General features: G+C 45.7%; 1 protein-coding gene across 1 annotated transcript in view; it reads left to right on the top strand.

Moving 5' to 3' along the window:
• Positions 1-16,519, top strand: part of ETV5 (ETS variant transcription factor 5) — a 41,319-nt gene extending 24,800 nt beyond the window's left edge. Inside the window, exons 9-13 of the mRNA XM_083506489.1 lie at positions 722-784; positions 4,434-4,502; positions 4,951-5,120; positions 12,253-12,354; positions 14,351-16,519. Of these exons, the coding sequence (XP_083362615.1) occupies positions 722-784; positions 4,434-4,502; positions 4,951-5,120; positions 12,253-12,354; positions 14,351-14,572 (626 nt within the window). The 3' untranslated portion in view covers positions 14,573-16,519. The remainder of the gene's footprint in view (positions 1-721; positions 785-4,433; positions 4,503-4,950; positions 5,121-12,252; positions 12,355-14,350) is intronic.
• The last annotated feature ends 205 nt before the right edge of the window (positions 16,520-16,724 follow it).

Below are 16,724 nucleotides of genomic sequence, written 5' to 3'. Positions count from 1 at the left end.
CCAGCAATGTCTGGAGGGCTCCAGGTTTCCCATCCATGAATCACTTTAGCCTATAGGATCTTGGCACAGAGAAATGTGGATCTTGCTATGCACCTACAGTTGCATTGTTGGGGCCAGGCAAAACGTGCTTCACCACATGGCTGGATTCTACAGATAACCAGGGTCTCCACTTGGTGAGTTTTGCAGCAGCCTCTGTGGCACAGACTGTTATCAGAATCCAGCCGTGGAGAATTTTCACAGAACCTCCTTCTGTTTGTGGGGTTTGCAGACGCGTAGAAATTGGATGCATAATAATTTGTGCATGGTTTCCATCTGATTTTAAATCCCACCTGGGCCCACTCCAGGGTACATTTAGAAAGCCCTTGGAAAGCCTTGCAGTGCAACACTATACGTATATATTTACTTGGAAACAAGTCTCATGGTTGTCAGTAGGGCTTGCTCCCAGCTTGGGATTGCAGCATTCCAAAGTAATGGTGCAGAAATACATTTCTTTCCAAATCTGGATGGAGGATGCACTCTGCGAAACATTCAGAGAAGCATTACTGGAGAATCGTAAAAATAAATGCTGGATTTCCGAGAAACTGTCAAGTGGAATCTTGCAAACCTAGACATTGGTGCACTGAGGATTTTCTTCATTGGTCTGTCCACTGTTTAACCTGGAGAAGAAGTGAAGTGTGTTCGGTTCAGGGTGGTGTTAACCCCAATTCCATCTTTATTTCAGAAGTGCCTAACTGTCAATCAGCATATGTAAGAGGAGGAGGCTACTTCCCCAACAGCCATGATGGTAAGTGGGGAGTCAGGATGTACAAAAACCTTCACAAACTTTGTGCTGTGCATAAATTTTGGACTACAAGTCCCATCAGGTGCAGCCAGCATGCTGGCTGGGTCTGATGGGAGTTGTAGCCCAAAACATCTGGGCAGCACCATGTTGACCAAGGCTGAGTTACATGTATACGCTTATGTATGTCTATGCACATATGAGGTAAAATGGAAAGGAATGTAGATGTGATTATCCCAGCAGGAAGTGAAAGGGAAACACCTTCTCCCATGAAACCAGAAGTGCTGGCTTACATGCCTCTGCTTAGAGGCCCTTCTGCTGTAACATAAGAGATGACGTTAAAGGAATTGGTGCCAGGAAATTTAATAATAGCAAGTCACTTCAAGCATTTTTACAGAGCTTAAGGGTGTTGAGAGGTCTTTATTTCTGTGATCCTTACAGCGGCCTAGGGCTATATGATGGGGGAGGCAAGGCTGCAAGAGAATGGCTTGCCTAAGACCACTTGTTCATTTTTGTTTATCATGTTTCCATCTTGCTGTCCTCAAAGGAGCTCAAGGTGGTGTCTATAGGATCCCCTCTCCCTTTTAGCTTCACAACAACCCTGTGAGGTAGGTTAGGCTAAGAGTTGGCGACTGGTCCAAATGAGCATCTGAACCAAGGTCTCCCCAGTGCTCTAACCACTGCACCACACTGGTGCTCACCTAGTGAATTCAGTGGTTAGGTTTGAACCAGGGACTTCTTTGTGCTCTAGGCATTTCCCGTCTGCCTCTTACTATCTCTGAGCCTGTTTTTATGGCTCTTTCCTGACTCTTCTGGTGCTGTGAAACTCACTGCCCTAATTGAGGTGTACTGATTGCTCAGCAAACTCTGGGGAAGATCAACCCACATGGAGCACTGATCGAAAAGACTGATTGTCTCAGCAACAAAATTCAGCCACGCTGAGCTTTCTTCAATCCGCTGAGTTCTGTGTTAGATCTTCACAGATAGTAAGTGCTCCTACCCATCCCTAGCAGAAAATTGGCAGTTGCCAAGAGTACGTATGTCATCTTGCAGCTGTTAATTATGTATTTATGCCATAACTTTAAATGGACTGGGGAAGCCAGTTTTATTCAGATTGTGATGTTATCTGCCTCCTGCTAAGTCTTCGTTGATTTGCTGTAACTCTGCTTCCCCTTAGTCTGATGCCCTCCAGATGTTTTGGACTAATTGCTGGGTTTGATGGGAGTTGTAGAACATCTGGTGGGCACCAGGTTGGAGAAGGTCGAGTTACCGCAGGAGTGAAGAACCATCTGAAAGAGCCTTTCAGATGGTGTTGAACTGCAGCTCCCATCTTCTCTGGACATTGGCCATACTTGTTGGGCCTGATGGGAGCTTCACAGAATGGCAAGTAGATTGACAGAGCTGTTTTCGGGCCTGTTAGAAATTCAATATCTCTTTCACCCATTTCCTTCCTTGGACACAGATATGGCTCGTTCCATTTTACCCACAAAGTTCCTTCCTGCCTCCTCCTTTGGCACATTAGGTGGCAATGCCAGCTGCAACCGTGGCTCTAAACACCTGACTTCAGTGGAACTTTATCTGAGCAAGAAGGGTCTCTCTCACACGTATACAGATACACAGGAGAGAACTATCTTTAAACTCAGTAGCTACACCCTGAAGCAGCAAGCCCATTTTGGCATGGTTTGAATGGAGTGGGTCCATCTAATCATTGCCCTTACAATGATAGCCAAGGGCTCTTCCACATGTGGCAAATTTCCTACACTGGCATGTATTCCATGCTGTGTACTGAAAATGGCGATCTTACTGATAAAGTACGAAGAAGGTTTGGATCTACTCAGTGCCTGGATAGGGGAGTGATTGAAGCGACATAGGAAATAATTGTAATAAACAAGATCAAGTCCCAGCACACTGGCCTAGCTGATAAATGTGGCAAAACAGATCCGTGTGTATTTGTCACATTTTTAAAGCGGTTTGCACATACACACAAATCATATTTGTGTGAAGCGTTCCTTCATGTCACATCAACTGTGATAATGACCATAGCTGGAAGGATAGTGGATCTATTGGCCATGCTTTATCCAACAGAGGGATTTCATAGCAAGTTGTTGATTATGATTTTCATAGTACAGAACTAGAGGTTACATGTCAATGAAAGATTTTGCTTTCAAACCAGTTTCCAAATAAGGCGTGTAACATTTCTGTAACCTCCAGGATCGGATCCTTTAAACTGCTTCTTGGATCTGTTTGGAGGAAGCAACCTACACCAGGATCCCTCCCTCCCTCTCTAGTCCAGGGATAGGAAACATGGAGGCCTCTCAGATGTTGGACTACAACTCCCATCTCCCTGACGGTTGGCCATGCTGGATAGGACCAATGGGGAGCTGGAGGTCCAACAGCTTTCCCATCCCTCTTCTAGTCAGTTTGCAAGTGTTCTGGCAAGGCAGGTGGTGGATCCGGTTACACATAGCCTCACTTGAACTGGCAAAGCACTTGCAAATTGATCAAAGTGGGTGGGTGGATGAAGAGTCCAGTATCATCAGTGAGCAAAATGGGCAAAGCCTGGCTTGTCCTCCAAGCCTTACCCAGCATGGCTGGTGTAGTGGTAAGAGTGTTGGACTAAGACCTGGGAGACTGGGGTTCAAATCCCCACTCAGCCATAAAGCCAGTCACCCATCTCTCAGCTCCTTGGAGAAAAAGTGGGGTATAAATGTAGTTAAGTAAATAAATAAAAATACAGCCACTGGTGTTTGTTTGTTAAAATTGTTGACTAGTGGAAATGGCTATAAGTAGGACAATAAAGTGAAAGTGTTTTGCTGCTGCTGCGCATCCCTCCCTCTGTTGCAAATGCACAGCTATCCTGCAGTCTGTGCTGAACTGGAACTAGACCCACAAGAGTCGTAACAGGGAAGCTGATCCATGGACACAGAAATCTGTTGACAGCTTTAAAGTGATATGATGAAATGCAGTGTAGACATTTGGTGAGACTTAGCCAATGCAGTTGGAGCACATGGGAAGGTTCTTTCTTTTTTAACAGCAGTTTAAACTGCTTAAGAGTTTGGTCAGATCCTTAGAGGTTGGTCAGATCCAATCAATAACGATAAAAAGCAACCCTAGGGTGTTCTTAGATTTTTGGTTTTTTAGGGTATTCTTGAGTGCCACACATGCTGATACTCTTGCAAGCAACATTGGGGTGCTTGTGCGCAGACCCCCATGCTTGTCCCAGCCAGTCAAAATGCCGGCCTGGGGATGGGAAGAGGCACTGCAGGTGACAGAGTTCAAGTGAAGGACTGCAGTGCAAGAAAACCAGCTTCTCAGTACTTTGTTTGCAGTACTCTTTGCTCCACTTGCGGTTTAGCACTTCTGTGTGAAACCAACTATGTGGGAACTTTCTGTCTGGACAAGCCCATGGAGTTGGCAGAAGCAGCAGCTGGCACATTTGCAAATAAGCATTTCAAGGCCTTACCCGTTGCTTTTAATGAATGGCTGAGTAGCTGCCATTGCTGCCAACAAGCAATGCAATGAAGCGAATCAAACCGTCCAGGAAGGAACAGCTTAATAGTGTGTGTGTGTGTGTGTGTGTGTGTGTGTGTGTTCAAGTGCAATACATTGCAGAGAATTTGTGGTGAGCTAATAGATGTGTATTTTATCTTCCTAGGATTCCCCTATGAGAAAGATGCCCGGCTCTACTTTGATGACACCTGCGTTGTACCAGAGAGGATGGAAGGTAAGGGACTGTCCACTTAGGCTTGTCTGGGGTGAAGAGCTTTTGCAGAACTTTAGAGAGGTCAGAATTGGCCACTAATTAGCCAATTCGCCCATGGGCTTCAATAAGATCTACCTCATTTGTGCTGAACATTATGGGGAAATTTGCTGCAAGACATAGGGCTCCAGGAGTGGAGCTAAGTGCCAATCAATTGGATGCTAAAGCCTATGAAGGAAGTGCTGCCAGCCAGGTGCAGAGTTGCTTTCACATTCAGCTGCCTATATAGCATATTGCTTCATGGGGAAAGGAGTAAAAAAAGAAGAAGCATCTGCAGCCAGATGTGTAGCCACTTTCTCGCTCACCTGGCTTCTTTCAGACCTTCAGAAGTTAATGGAAACTGCAGCAGGGGATAGGTTGAGCACTTGGGATGTCAGTTCTAACTGGTGTGTGTTTCCGTTGTTGGGAACAGGTAAAGTGAAGCAAGAACCCACAGTATATCGTGAAGGACCTCCATACCAGAGGCGAGGGTCGCTCCAGCTGTGGCAGTTCCTCGTCACACTCCTCGACGACCCAGCCAATGCTCACTTCATTGCCTGGACTGGCAGGGGCATGGAGTTCAAGCTGATTGAGCCAGAAGAGGTAAAAGAAATCTGAGAGTGAGCCTCCAAAATGGCTGTGACGGTTGCACTTTTAATTTACTGTCAAAACAAAAGGTCTGAATTTCAGCTGACAGAATGGCTGGAAGCCTACTGGAATGTAACAGAGGATGAAATGCTTGAAGTTCGAATGAAAGTGTCACTGGGAGAAGGGAGCTGGATGAGACCTTAGGCTGGATGATGTGAAATACTGCTGCTTAGCTTCTGTTGACCTCTGAACCAAGCCACTTAACCCGAGGGCCTAGTAGCACTAGGAGAGACCTGCCAGAGTGGGAAGGTTTGGGGTCTGGCTTACTGAAGGGGGCACAGAGGTTGTGGAGTAGGGCTGGTGATGACTTCAGCCTTATGGTGGAAACTGGTGTGTGTGTTTTTGCTTGGTGCTAAAATTGGACATGTACCAGAAAGATTGCAAAAAGTGGGTGGTTTTGTCCTAATTCCTTCCCAACTATCCTTTTCTGTCTAAAATGACTGATGTTGAGAATCGAATAGCAGTGGTTCAGGACCAGTTGCAGGGTAGCCAGCAACCCAGATGCTTGTTCAGGAGCTTCTGCAAGTCAGCCTGGTGGGACACAATGGCTGCAGTTCACGGATACTGGCGCACCCAACCTGGAAGGATGCCTGTTGAGGCAGGGACATGACATGACAAGTGCTCCCAAGAGAAAATACCAATGATGTGTGCCATGCTGACTGAGCATTGCCCTCTTGCAGAGATGCATCAGCACCCAATGTGGTGACAGTTCCTATATCTACCCATGGTAGAAGTGTGCGATGTCACCTTTTGCCCACTATGCATAAACAGGGTACCTCTTGTTGGTGCTTCCAGTGAAACTTCCAAATCTGCCTCATTCACTGCTGAGCAGCGGTGCACTAGGCAGGCATTTCATGTGGCAACTTGGCAAGGGCACAAGTATATCCATCTCCTCTCTGAGTCCTCATTATTAACTTGCTCCAAGTTGCCCATGGCAGGGCTCAATGTCCAGGGCTGCAACAGTGGGCAGAGATGCTGTAAATCAGGCATAGGCAACCTTTGGCCCTCCAGATGTTTTGGCCTACAACTCCCATGTTCCCTAGCTAACAGGACCAGTGGTCAGGGATGATGGGAATTGTAGTCCGAAACATCTGGAGGGCCAAAGGTTGCCTATGCCTGCTGTAAATGAAGCCATTTCTGGCCTTATTATTTATTTGCTTGTTCATTCTTTCCCGGTCCACATTAAGGTCAGATGGGGAAACTGCAGAGCAGCAGATGGCACAAGGCTCTGCTTCCACATTTCTTGCTGAACCTGTTGAGCACAAAATTGCTTAGTTTGGCTGTTCCCGGGCCTGATTATTTGCCAGCAATGGCTCCCTGTCTTAACTGCTTGGGTTGTCTTTCAGTCTTCAGAAGATCTTGTCCAGCTAGTGTGGTTTTATAACCTTATTAGAGATAAAATGCAATTGGATTAGACCAAACACAATGCACCTTGTATGAGGCTCTGATTCTGGAGCACGACTGCAACCTATTAGACACTGCCTGACTTAACAGAATGTTCTGTTCAGTTCATACTGGGGCCCCTGCACACTTTCTCAAAAGTGGCTTTGACTCTGAACCAGCTGGGGTGAGGAAGTTGTGGGACTCCACTTGCAGTCTTGGTGTGCAAGAAGAGCATTGGCAGGGTCTGATAATCTCATGGCGAGGGAGGCCCGAGTGCAAAATGTGAGGCGGGCTCTGATGTGCAAGATGAGGCTAAGGCTTCCTTCAGATCCTGGAGCTACAGAGCAGAAGGGATGAACCCTGCACTTTCCCCAGCCCCAACCTCAAATTTGTTTGGATTCTACTCTTGGTGGGTGCAAGCGCAGAACTATAGCAAGCCTTTGTTTCCCATCTCCAAGGTGGAAAGGGGGGGGCCTGTATCTGCACCTGATGGGTGCCCTGAGATTGGAGCACCCATTGGGCGCAGAGGCAGAGCAAGTAGGGAACCTTCCTCCTGTAGCTCAGAACCATTGGGGAGTCAGCGATGTGGGGAATTGCTCCTATACCTGTTGGGTGTTCAGTTTCGGAACACAAGGCACAGAGGGTTGTACCTAACTAAATGCTATCCAGAGTAAAGGTAAAGGGCCCCCTGACCATTAGGTCCAGTCGTGGCCGACTCTGGGGTTGTGGCGCTCATCTCGCTTTACTGGCCGAGGGAGCCGGCGTACAGCTTCCGCTTCTAAGCCGCTTCTGGCGAACCAGAGCAGTGCACAGAAACACCATTTACTTCCTGCCGGAGCGGTACCTATTTATCTACTTGCACTTTGACATGCTTTCGAACTGCTAGGTTGGCAGGAGCAGGGACCAAGCAATGGGAGCTCACCCTGTCGCGGGGATTTGAACCGCCGACCTTCTGATCGGCAAGTCCTAGGCTCTGTGGTTTAACCCACAGCGCCACCCGTGCCCCTTGCTATCCAGAGTAGATCTGTTTAAATTAATGGATCTAAGTCATGTTCGTTAATGTCAGTGGGTCTCTTTTGAGTAGAACCAAGTGGCATATAATCCATTGGCAGAGCCAACCTCCACACACCCCAAAGCTCTGAGCTGTTGGGGAGTCAGGGTTTATCTTCTGCCCCTGCAACCACCAGCTCCAAGCTTAGAGCAGGAAAATTTCCCCGATTTCATGAAACTTCTCTGAAATATAGCACATAGTCAGGGACTGGATTCTGATCTTGGGATGATAAAGGGTCTGGGTGTGGGACTCACTGGGGATATGTAGGTCCCACCATCTACCTGCAGGTGCTGAGTGCTAACGCTGAGCTATCCATTACCCTTTTCTTTCCATACCGATTTCTGCTTTGTTTATTTTTTCTGTTCTTTTGTTTTGCTGTTTGTTTCTCATCAGCTTTTAGGGAAAGTTGTGGGTGAGTTGTTTTTAGTTTTACAAATGTACACGATATAAAAAGCAATCAAAATTTGCAAATGTAAAAAGTAGACAGCACATAACGCAGAGTCTAGCCAGGATCCATTTCTTGCATGTTGTTTTCTTCCTGGTCCTTTGGCACAGCTTACTTGGCTTTCCATAACAGCTCCCCAGATAGCAGGTACAGAGAATGTGCCTCTTTTCTCATAACTAGAGGCACAAGAAGTCTACCCCCTTTAAAACAAATAAATATAAAGCTAAACACTGTAATGTGAAAAACAGTTCTGCTTCTTGGTCCACCATGTGATTGGTAAACTGCAGCAATAATATGCAGTGAGCAGAACAAAATATAAAGACACTGGATATAAAAAATAAATGGAAGACCAAGATATACAGCGACCTCATAGGGATAGAATTGTTCAGAAGTCCATCAATGCAGTTGAGCTATTTTCTCAATGTTCTGAAAAAATGCTGATGGGAGGCTAGTTCATTCACCCATTTCGGACAATTCTTATTCATGGGGAACATATCAGTGGGAAGGCCAAAAAAAAGCTACCCATTTGTTAATCAGTTATGGTTGAAAAATATTGCTCTCAGCATTCTTAGAGAGGCTGCAATGTGTGTTTGCTGCATGTCAAATTTTGCAGCTCTGCAGCAATCATAAACTATAACAATATTTTTCATTATAGTTTGAAAGAGTAGTTTGTTTTTGCAGGTCATATTCATTGACTGGGAATATGCACTTCCTTTTTAAAAGGTAAAATACCTGAAGCACCATCACTGATTAACAGTTTGGTGTGTTTATTTTTCTTGCTGGTGTGCTTCTTCATTAATAAAGATAACCTAAATTGGTTAAGTAGACTGAGATTGATACAAAACACAAAGAAAACATTTCATAGCGATGAAATCAGGAAACAGAGACTCACATTGGATAGTAAGACCTTGATCTTGGTTTCTACATGATCCTGCTGTGTTGTTATTTAGTTGTGTCTGACTCTTCGTGATCCCATGGACCAGAGCACGCCAGGCACTCCTGTCTTTCACTGCCTCCCGCAGTTTGGTCAAACTCATGTTAGTAGCTTCGAGAACACTGTCCAACCATATCGTCCTCTGTCATCCCCTTCTCCTTGTGCCCTCAATCTTTCCCAACATCAGGGTCTTTTCCAGGGAGTCTTCTCTTCTCATGAGGTAGCCAAAGTATTGGAGCCTCAGCTTCAGGATCTGTCCTTCCAGGGCCGATTTCCTTCAGAATGGATAAGTTTGATCTTCCCGCAGTCCATGGGACTCTCAAGAATCTCCTCCAGCACCATAATTCAAAACATCCATTCTTCGGCGATCCTGCTGTATTTTTGTCTATTTGTATTTTCAGCGTTTTGTCTTTCATATTGTTCATTATGCATTATCACTGCAGGTATTAAATTACTTTGTGACAACATAACACATCTTATTTTTTGCCATTACACATATGAGCTTCCTAACACATATATTTTTAGCGATGGATTTCTTATGCTTCCAATTTTATTCGTATTGGCTCATCCCTCTCTCTCCCCCTACTTCCCCTCTACCGCATCCCCCTCTCCCCCCCCCCCACGCCCCACTTTTCTCATTAAGCTTCAGACACTTGGCTGTGCCTTGCAGAAAGGCTTTCTGCTAATTCCCTCTGTTGCTGAGTAGGCTTTGCTCTGTCGTCGCCCTGTGGAGACACTGGTTTTTGTAAATAAACCCTTGAAATTACTGAGAGGAATCTTGTGGTGTGCTGGGTTGTGCTGAAGGATACAGAGAAGGAAGCTGTTTGACTAATAATTGAAACCAGCTGCACAGCTGAGCCAGGCAGTGCATGGTGGGTAATTATCCATAATATACAGTACACTCGGCATGGAAATTGTGGTTTTTCAAACAACAATTTGGCAGGCCCCCCCCCTCTAGTCAGAGGTCTGTGAGAGTCGGCCGTTTCTCTCCCTCTCCATTAGGAAAAGGCATGGCTTTGATCTGGAAATGCTTGAGCCATGAATCTTGCGCTGTCTGGCAGTTTTCCTTTGGCGAGCACGCCAGAGGAGCGCAAGTGGGAGATGCACAGCCACATCGCAGGGCCTTGCTCCCCACGCACACAAGGTGAAAAGCTTTATACATTTGAAGCCTCTCCTCTCAATGAAGTCTGCCCCAAGTAAGTGGAAGTGGGCTCTCTTATATGATCAAAAGGCTGTTAAGAGACCTTGCTTTCTGACCCTATGGTCCAGCGAGAGGATGAGGGGCTTTGGAGGAGTTTGTGGCTTTCTGTGCCCTGCTGTGCAGCAGCAAGAGGAAGCTCTTACCGCGTAATCAAAGCCCGTGTGCTGAGAGATTATTATGTAACAGCAGCTCCAGGGCTGCTTGGAATCTGTGCATTGGCAACGCACTCTCTGCTCTCTTCCTGTCGTTACATCCATAAGCAAAGAACTTGTGTCTGAACATGCAAAATGTAACCGAACATGCTTCCATCCTGGAGCCTGTTAAGAGAGGCTCAGTCCCCCGCGATACTGAGAAGCCTATTGCTCTCTGTTGCCTTAAAACAACACAGCAAGAGCTTCTTGTGCTTTCTCTTCCTTTTGACACTGCGGCAACTGGTGTGCTGTTGAACTTGCTAAGCGCTGCCTGTATGCGTGCTGCTGTGCTTTGCTCCAGACATGTTCCTCCTCAGGGTACGAGAGATGAGCTGTGCTCAGGGTGGCAGGGCAGAAAAGGCTGAGTGCGAAGGGGAGCAAGATGTCACTTATGTTGGAGGTTTTCCTGGAGCTTTAATTGAAATCCCATAATAGATGGAGAAGGGGCAGAGAGGCAGGTAGTGGGAAGTAGAGGCTTTTCTCTGTGTTGGAGCTGCAGTGAGGCAGGGTGCTGCTTTCTCTGAGGATGGTGTACCTATTTAATTGATCCTTGAATCTCCATTCCTCTTTCTTTGCTCTGATGAAAAACCAAACTGACCGGGTGCACCATACGAATGTAGCTATCTGCTTAGCTGCTGAGGCCACTGGAAACACCCTGTGTATTGGCTCGGACTGCTGTTCTGGGCCCTTGCGTTGCCTCAGGTGGATGCAAGCTGCCTCAGTGCACTTAGTGCAAGGAAATCCCATTAATCTTCTCTGAGTGCCTTGCAGATTGTCCATTCCAGAAATCCCCTGGGAAACAGTGGGTTGGTTGGCAGCAGGCTTATGTCATCAGAACCTGCTCCCAAAGAGAGCTAAAATGAGTAATCCCCTCCACACGACTGCTCCAGAATCATATTAGAATTGAGTCGGTGCTCTTGCAACTCATTAGGAACACACTCACTGCAACGTTGTTAGGTTTCCTGGTCATGCCTTGCTGGCTATGGTTTCCATTGAAGTCAAAAAGTGTGACATGCTAATGGTCTGTTGGTCGATACTCTGTGCCCTGGCCAGCAAAGTTTGGCTGGTTGTCCCTGACTTTGTGAAGCACCAAGAAGCAATCGTTAACTATGTGCTAAGTGGGGGGGGGGGGAATCCTCCAGTCTTTTAGGCCTATGGACACATGTGGATTTTTGAACTATTTGCCATGGGTGCCACCACTTCTTTCCCCTCCCTCTTTACAAACAGAAAGCATGCATGCACAAATTTTGCTTTCCCAAGGGATCTGGGTAAAATGTGGATCCAGCAGAATTTTTCTGAGCCTTTGAAAAGTACATAGAGCTGAAAGGGGAGGGGGGGAGTATCACTTTTCCAACTTCCTTATTCAACTCTGTGCTTTTCAAGGGAGGAAAGGGCAATGCCCCTCACCTCCTCATGACCAAGGGGGCCCAAGGAGGCTCAGTGGCTTCTTAGGTGTCATGGTAAGGCCCCCTGGAAGATCCCAGGGCCCTATTTGATTCACCCAACCTAGGCCTGCATAAAAGTACAGTGGTACCTCGGGTTACATACGCTTCAGGTTACAGACTCCGCTAACGCAGAAATAGTACCTCGGGTTAAGAACTTTGCTTCAGGATGAGAACAGAAATCGCGCGGCAGCAGCGGGAGGCCCCATTAGCTAAAGTGGTGCTTCAGGTTAAGAACAGTTTCAGGTTAAGAACGGACCTCCAGAACAAATTAAGTACATAACCAGAGATACAACTGTAGTTCAGAACCTGTGGCCTTGCTGGTGGCATTTCTGTCTCCTCTAGAGGGAGGGGCTTGATCACAAAGACTTTCCAACCAATATGCCAAAACACTTGACAAGCACTGCAGAGCTTCATGGCTGTATTCTTCACCTTCTTAGGTAGCTCGTCGGTGGGGGATCCAGAAGAATCGTCCGGCCATGAACTATGACAAGCTTAGCCGTTCTCTTCGCTACTACTATGAAAAAGGCATAATGCAAAAGGTGAGCAGCCCACTCCTTCCTCTGAACATCCTTGGTACGTGAGAGCTGTGTGGTTGTAAAGGAACAGTCTTTGGCACAGTTATGGCTTACTTTTCAGGACCACTCTTCCTCCTGTTCCATCTGCCTAATTGGAGGGAAGACAGCCAGCACACCATTTCTTGGGGCATTTCCAGACAATCAGTTTACAGCATGCAAAAAAGCAAATTGATTTTTCATTTCTTTGCACCATCTACATTTAATTTCCCCAGTCCTAAAGCTGCAATACTATGTTGTGTGTGAGGAGGACGAGATTCTTCTCTTCCTCCATCCAATAGCACACTAATATCTATTGCATTTGTTGCATGGAACATAGTTTAATGAGTGTTGCGAGCCACTCCCTGCTGCTTGTTGCACCTGAGATTTCTCAGTACCCTCCCTGGGACCTTTTCCGTAGTATTTCTTTTGATGTTTGAAGTTGCTTGGTTAGGTATATACTGCATTGTCTAAAAGCAAAGTCTGTAACACTTTATCAGTTACAGTTCTGCAGGAAGTCTGTCATTGACATTCTACTCACTATTGATCTAGGGCAGATTCCAGTGTATAGTTAGCAGAGTAAAAACACATTGCAGGATTCCCAAAAAATAGACAAGAGGCACATAATAGTTCATCCAGCAGAGTTTTACTGCTACTAAACGCAAATGAGCATAATGGTCACAAATCCAATGCATTCAGGATTGACACTGTCCATAAGAAATCCAGTTGCAGCAGACTTAAACTTAAGGTTTAGATTACTGTAAGTTATTTTAACATTAAACATACTATGTACAGAACACCACCTCAGGAGGATGAAAGAGAAAGTGAAACCCAGGCTCCTTCTTGTCTATTTTTAATAGTCAGCATTACCTTGACAGAAGAGATGAGAGAGCCAGTTTAAGCCAGCTGTACTCATCTTCTCTGAAGGAATAACCCAAACATCATGAACCTTCTGCTTGTTTCTTTCACACAGAGAAGCTTCCAGAACCCTCTTGAATTAATTAGAATAGGAAAGATCGCTACCCATCAGATCAATACTTTCTGCACTAAGAAATGCAAACTGACAAACTCCATCACATCTAAACCTGACTTGAAGTTCCTTGTCAAGGCTTACTTTTGTTTTCTTTGCTTCTCTGAAGGTTGTGTGACATGGGCTGAACCCCAGCAGGCACTATTGTTCAAAGAATGCAGCCTATGAGATTGCCATTCCAATTCTGCATTGTCACCTTAGCAAAGCTTTTCAAAGAGTCTGTGGCACCTTAAACACTAAGAAATATATTATGACATAAGTAACTGTGCCCCAACCCCACAGCAAACCTGTTTCCTTACATTATGTCACCTTCTCCAGTTTATTCCTTTTGAAAGATGTATATTGCAAGTCCTTTGTGTACTGTGTGCAAAAATCTTCCTGCACAACGGGAGACCACACTTAGCCTTGCCCTCATTCAGTATATATCCTGCCCATCCCACTTTCAGGTTCTGAGATTTCACCAGGCATACTTTTGAGTCTATTTTTGCCAGCTTAAGAGCTAGAAATATCCTTCAAATAAATTAATTAATTAAAAGAATGATTTTCTCATGATGACTAATATACTGCAGCCTACACTTCTGCAATGTTCTTGTAGAATCTCAGCTCTCACACAGCCTAGCTATAATGCTTTACAGACTTGTATGAATATCCTAGAAAGGATAAAATAAAAAGCCGGGTTTTTGAAAGGCGCTTGCTTGCACATGCTCTGCACTCTTTCTTCACAACAGATTTTGAGAAGTTATGTTGCTACTGAAAAGTAATAAAGGGCAGTAACAATTAGAAAGAAACCCCTGAAGAACATGTTACAACTGCTACAACAATGACTCTTCACTTCCTGTCTCTCCTGCATAACTTCCTGCCTGTTAATCCATCTTCACATGGCAATTGAACCATCCATCCATATATGCATACCTGCCCCTTCCTTACCTGTATTGCCCTTCTTCTTTTTTTAAGGTGGCTGGAGAGCGGTATGTCTACAAGTTTGTTTGTGACCCCGATGCCCTCTTCTCCATGGCCTTCCCTGACAATCAGCGCCCCTTCTTAAAAGCTGAACCAGACTCCCATGTGAATGAAGATGACACCTTACCTCTGACACACTTTGAAGACAACTCCGCATACCTCCTGGACCTGGATCACTGCAGCAACCTCCCCTACGCCGAGGGCTTTGCTTACTGACTCACCGGGCAGCTCGAATGCTGACCTTAAGAGACTCCGGTTCCAACAAATAAGGGCAAAAATGTTTTGTTTTTGTTGTTTTTTTGTAAAGAATTTCTGCTGTTCATAAAACTGCTCTTTGCAAATATTATCGGAAGAGCCTAAAATACTTTTAACGGCCCTCCACCTTGAAGACAGACAGTAGCATGGCTAGTGAGTAGGGCCTCCTGTTGCGGATCGCTTCGGCTGCCACCGTGAAGAACAGCTGGGGAGGGACTTGCAACAGGGGGTGTCTTCTGGGCCCGGTTGCTTAGGGTCGTGTGTGACAAAAAGATGTTCACAGGACTTGAATAGACAGTGTGTGATTAGCAAATGTCAAGAAAATACGCTATGTAACAATCACCAATCCTTGTATCTACCTTGTATAATGGAAAGGGCTCCCGGATGCTAAGGAGCCAGTGCAGCTTAAGCCCTTTTCGGATGGGTCACGGCTTAGTGTGGTGCTTCTCCTGGCATGGCTGAATTAGCTCAGCCCCTCTGGGTTCTCAGTCGACAGCTCTTCAATCTGAGGAAGCCTTTCCTTCTGATTATTTTTATTTGTTTTGTGTTATAATAATAATAATGATAATAATAATAATAATAATTTTGGTCCATAATAAGCAAACCCAACATAAAGGACAGCACTTAACCTACCAGATCCCTATGAGCCACACAGGCACTTGGCCACCCCCTCTGTTGCAAGGCTGCGCATGGATGGCTTGCTTTTAGGGGAAGTCGGGGGCTCGGCCAAAACTCTTTTTATGTTGTGGGGCAACATTTGTAACCAGGTTTTTTGTAGGTTTTTGTATCTTAAGGCAAAACCAGCTTTTGGCAAAGCTGAGCTGCTCCTTTTTTGCTTCCAGCAGCGCCAACGCGAAGGTTGCTGCAGCTTGGCGGCGTGGGGTGGGGTGGGAGGTGGAGTCCCTTGCCCTTCCATGTGCATATCTGCTTTGTGCTGTTCTGCAGTGGATGCTGTCCAGGACAGTTTGTACAGTGTGCTCTGCATTCAGAGTATGCTCCCGCGCAGCAGCAGCAGCAGCAAATGCAGGTTGCTTGGCTTCACCTGCAACTGGGGACTGTATGTATATAATACAAGGCAGCTCCAGCCATTGAACTTCTCCCAGGCAGGGCAGTCCTGACCGTGTGGCGGCATTGTCTTGTAACAGCTGAACTACCTTTTCCAGTTCTCCCTAGGCTTGCGAGCAAGAGAGGTGCAAGATGTGTATACAGACATATTTTTTAGCTTCATCTGTAAGTTGCATTACCCTCCTTCAGTTCATGCAAGTTGCATATTTTAAGAGGATTTTTTAAAAAGGAAAATATATATATATATATAACTTGGGTTTGTAAAAAAAAAAGAAAGAAAAATCAGAGAGGAAGGGGAATTGGTCAGAGTTGATCATTATATGTAAAACATCTCTGGATCCTTCAGAAATTCCCCCTCTTCTTGCTGCGAGCTGCGTTCAGCATGCACCTGTACCGTGCTTGACCCAAATATGCATCTTTCCCTGCGGACTCCAATTTTTGTTGTAAATGCTGTATAGGATTTCTCTTTCTGCTTTGATAACTTTGTTTGGGTTTTTGACTAACTTCACTTCTTCTTTTTTAAAGTATGAAGATTAACTCTTTGTAGACGACTCAGCAACTCTCCCCAGAAAGTATCACGTGGCCTGTCAAAAAAAGCACAGGGCAGCAGCAAAGTCAGCTGCAGCGCCCCCCACCCCCCAAATTATGCCCCAGGGCTTAACCAAAACAGTGGGTTTTGTTTTGTTTAATTGGTTATGGGAAGTCTATAGTGCAGAAAGGGTTAATCTGAGGATTGATGTGAAATGACTGTTGCCTGAGCAGGGCTATATAATATATCTCCTGCAAAGCTGCATTACATTCTGTACTGTGTACAATAAAGGATTTTTGCTTTCTGTTCAGGCACTGCTGGTGTGCTCCCTCTCATTCAGTTGTGTTACCAGCACTGCCACGCAGAATTGGATTGACACTGCCCTGTCTGCTCCTGGAGTTCTGGAGAGCTCTATCCCTGGGCAGGATTCACCTAACAAACCCCAACAACAGAGCCCCTATGCAAGGGCTTCCAAATGGGGCTTTCCTCCTCCCTTCTTGTTCCCCTCACACACCCTGA

This window comes from Podarcis liolepis, assembly GCF_965112155.1.
Source record: "Podarcis liolepis genome assembly, chromosome: 5".
NCBI classification, from domain to species: domain Eukaryota; kingdom Metazoa; phylum Chordata; class Lepidosauria; order Squamata; family Lacertidae; genus Podarcis; species Podarcis liolepis.
Note: the sequence above shows the minus strand (reverse complement) of the source record. Positions and strands in the feature narration are given on the sequence as shown.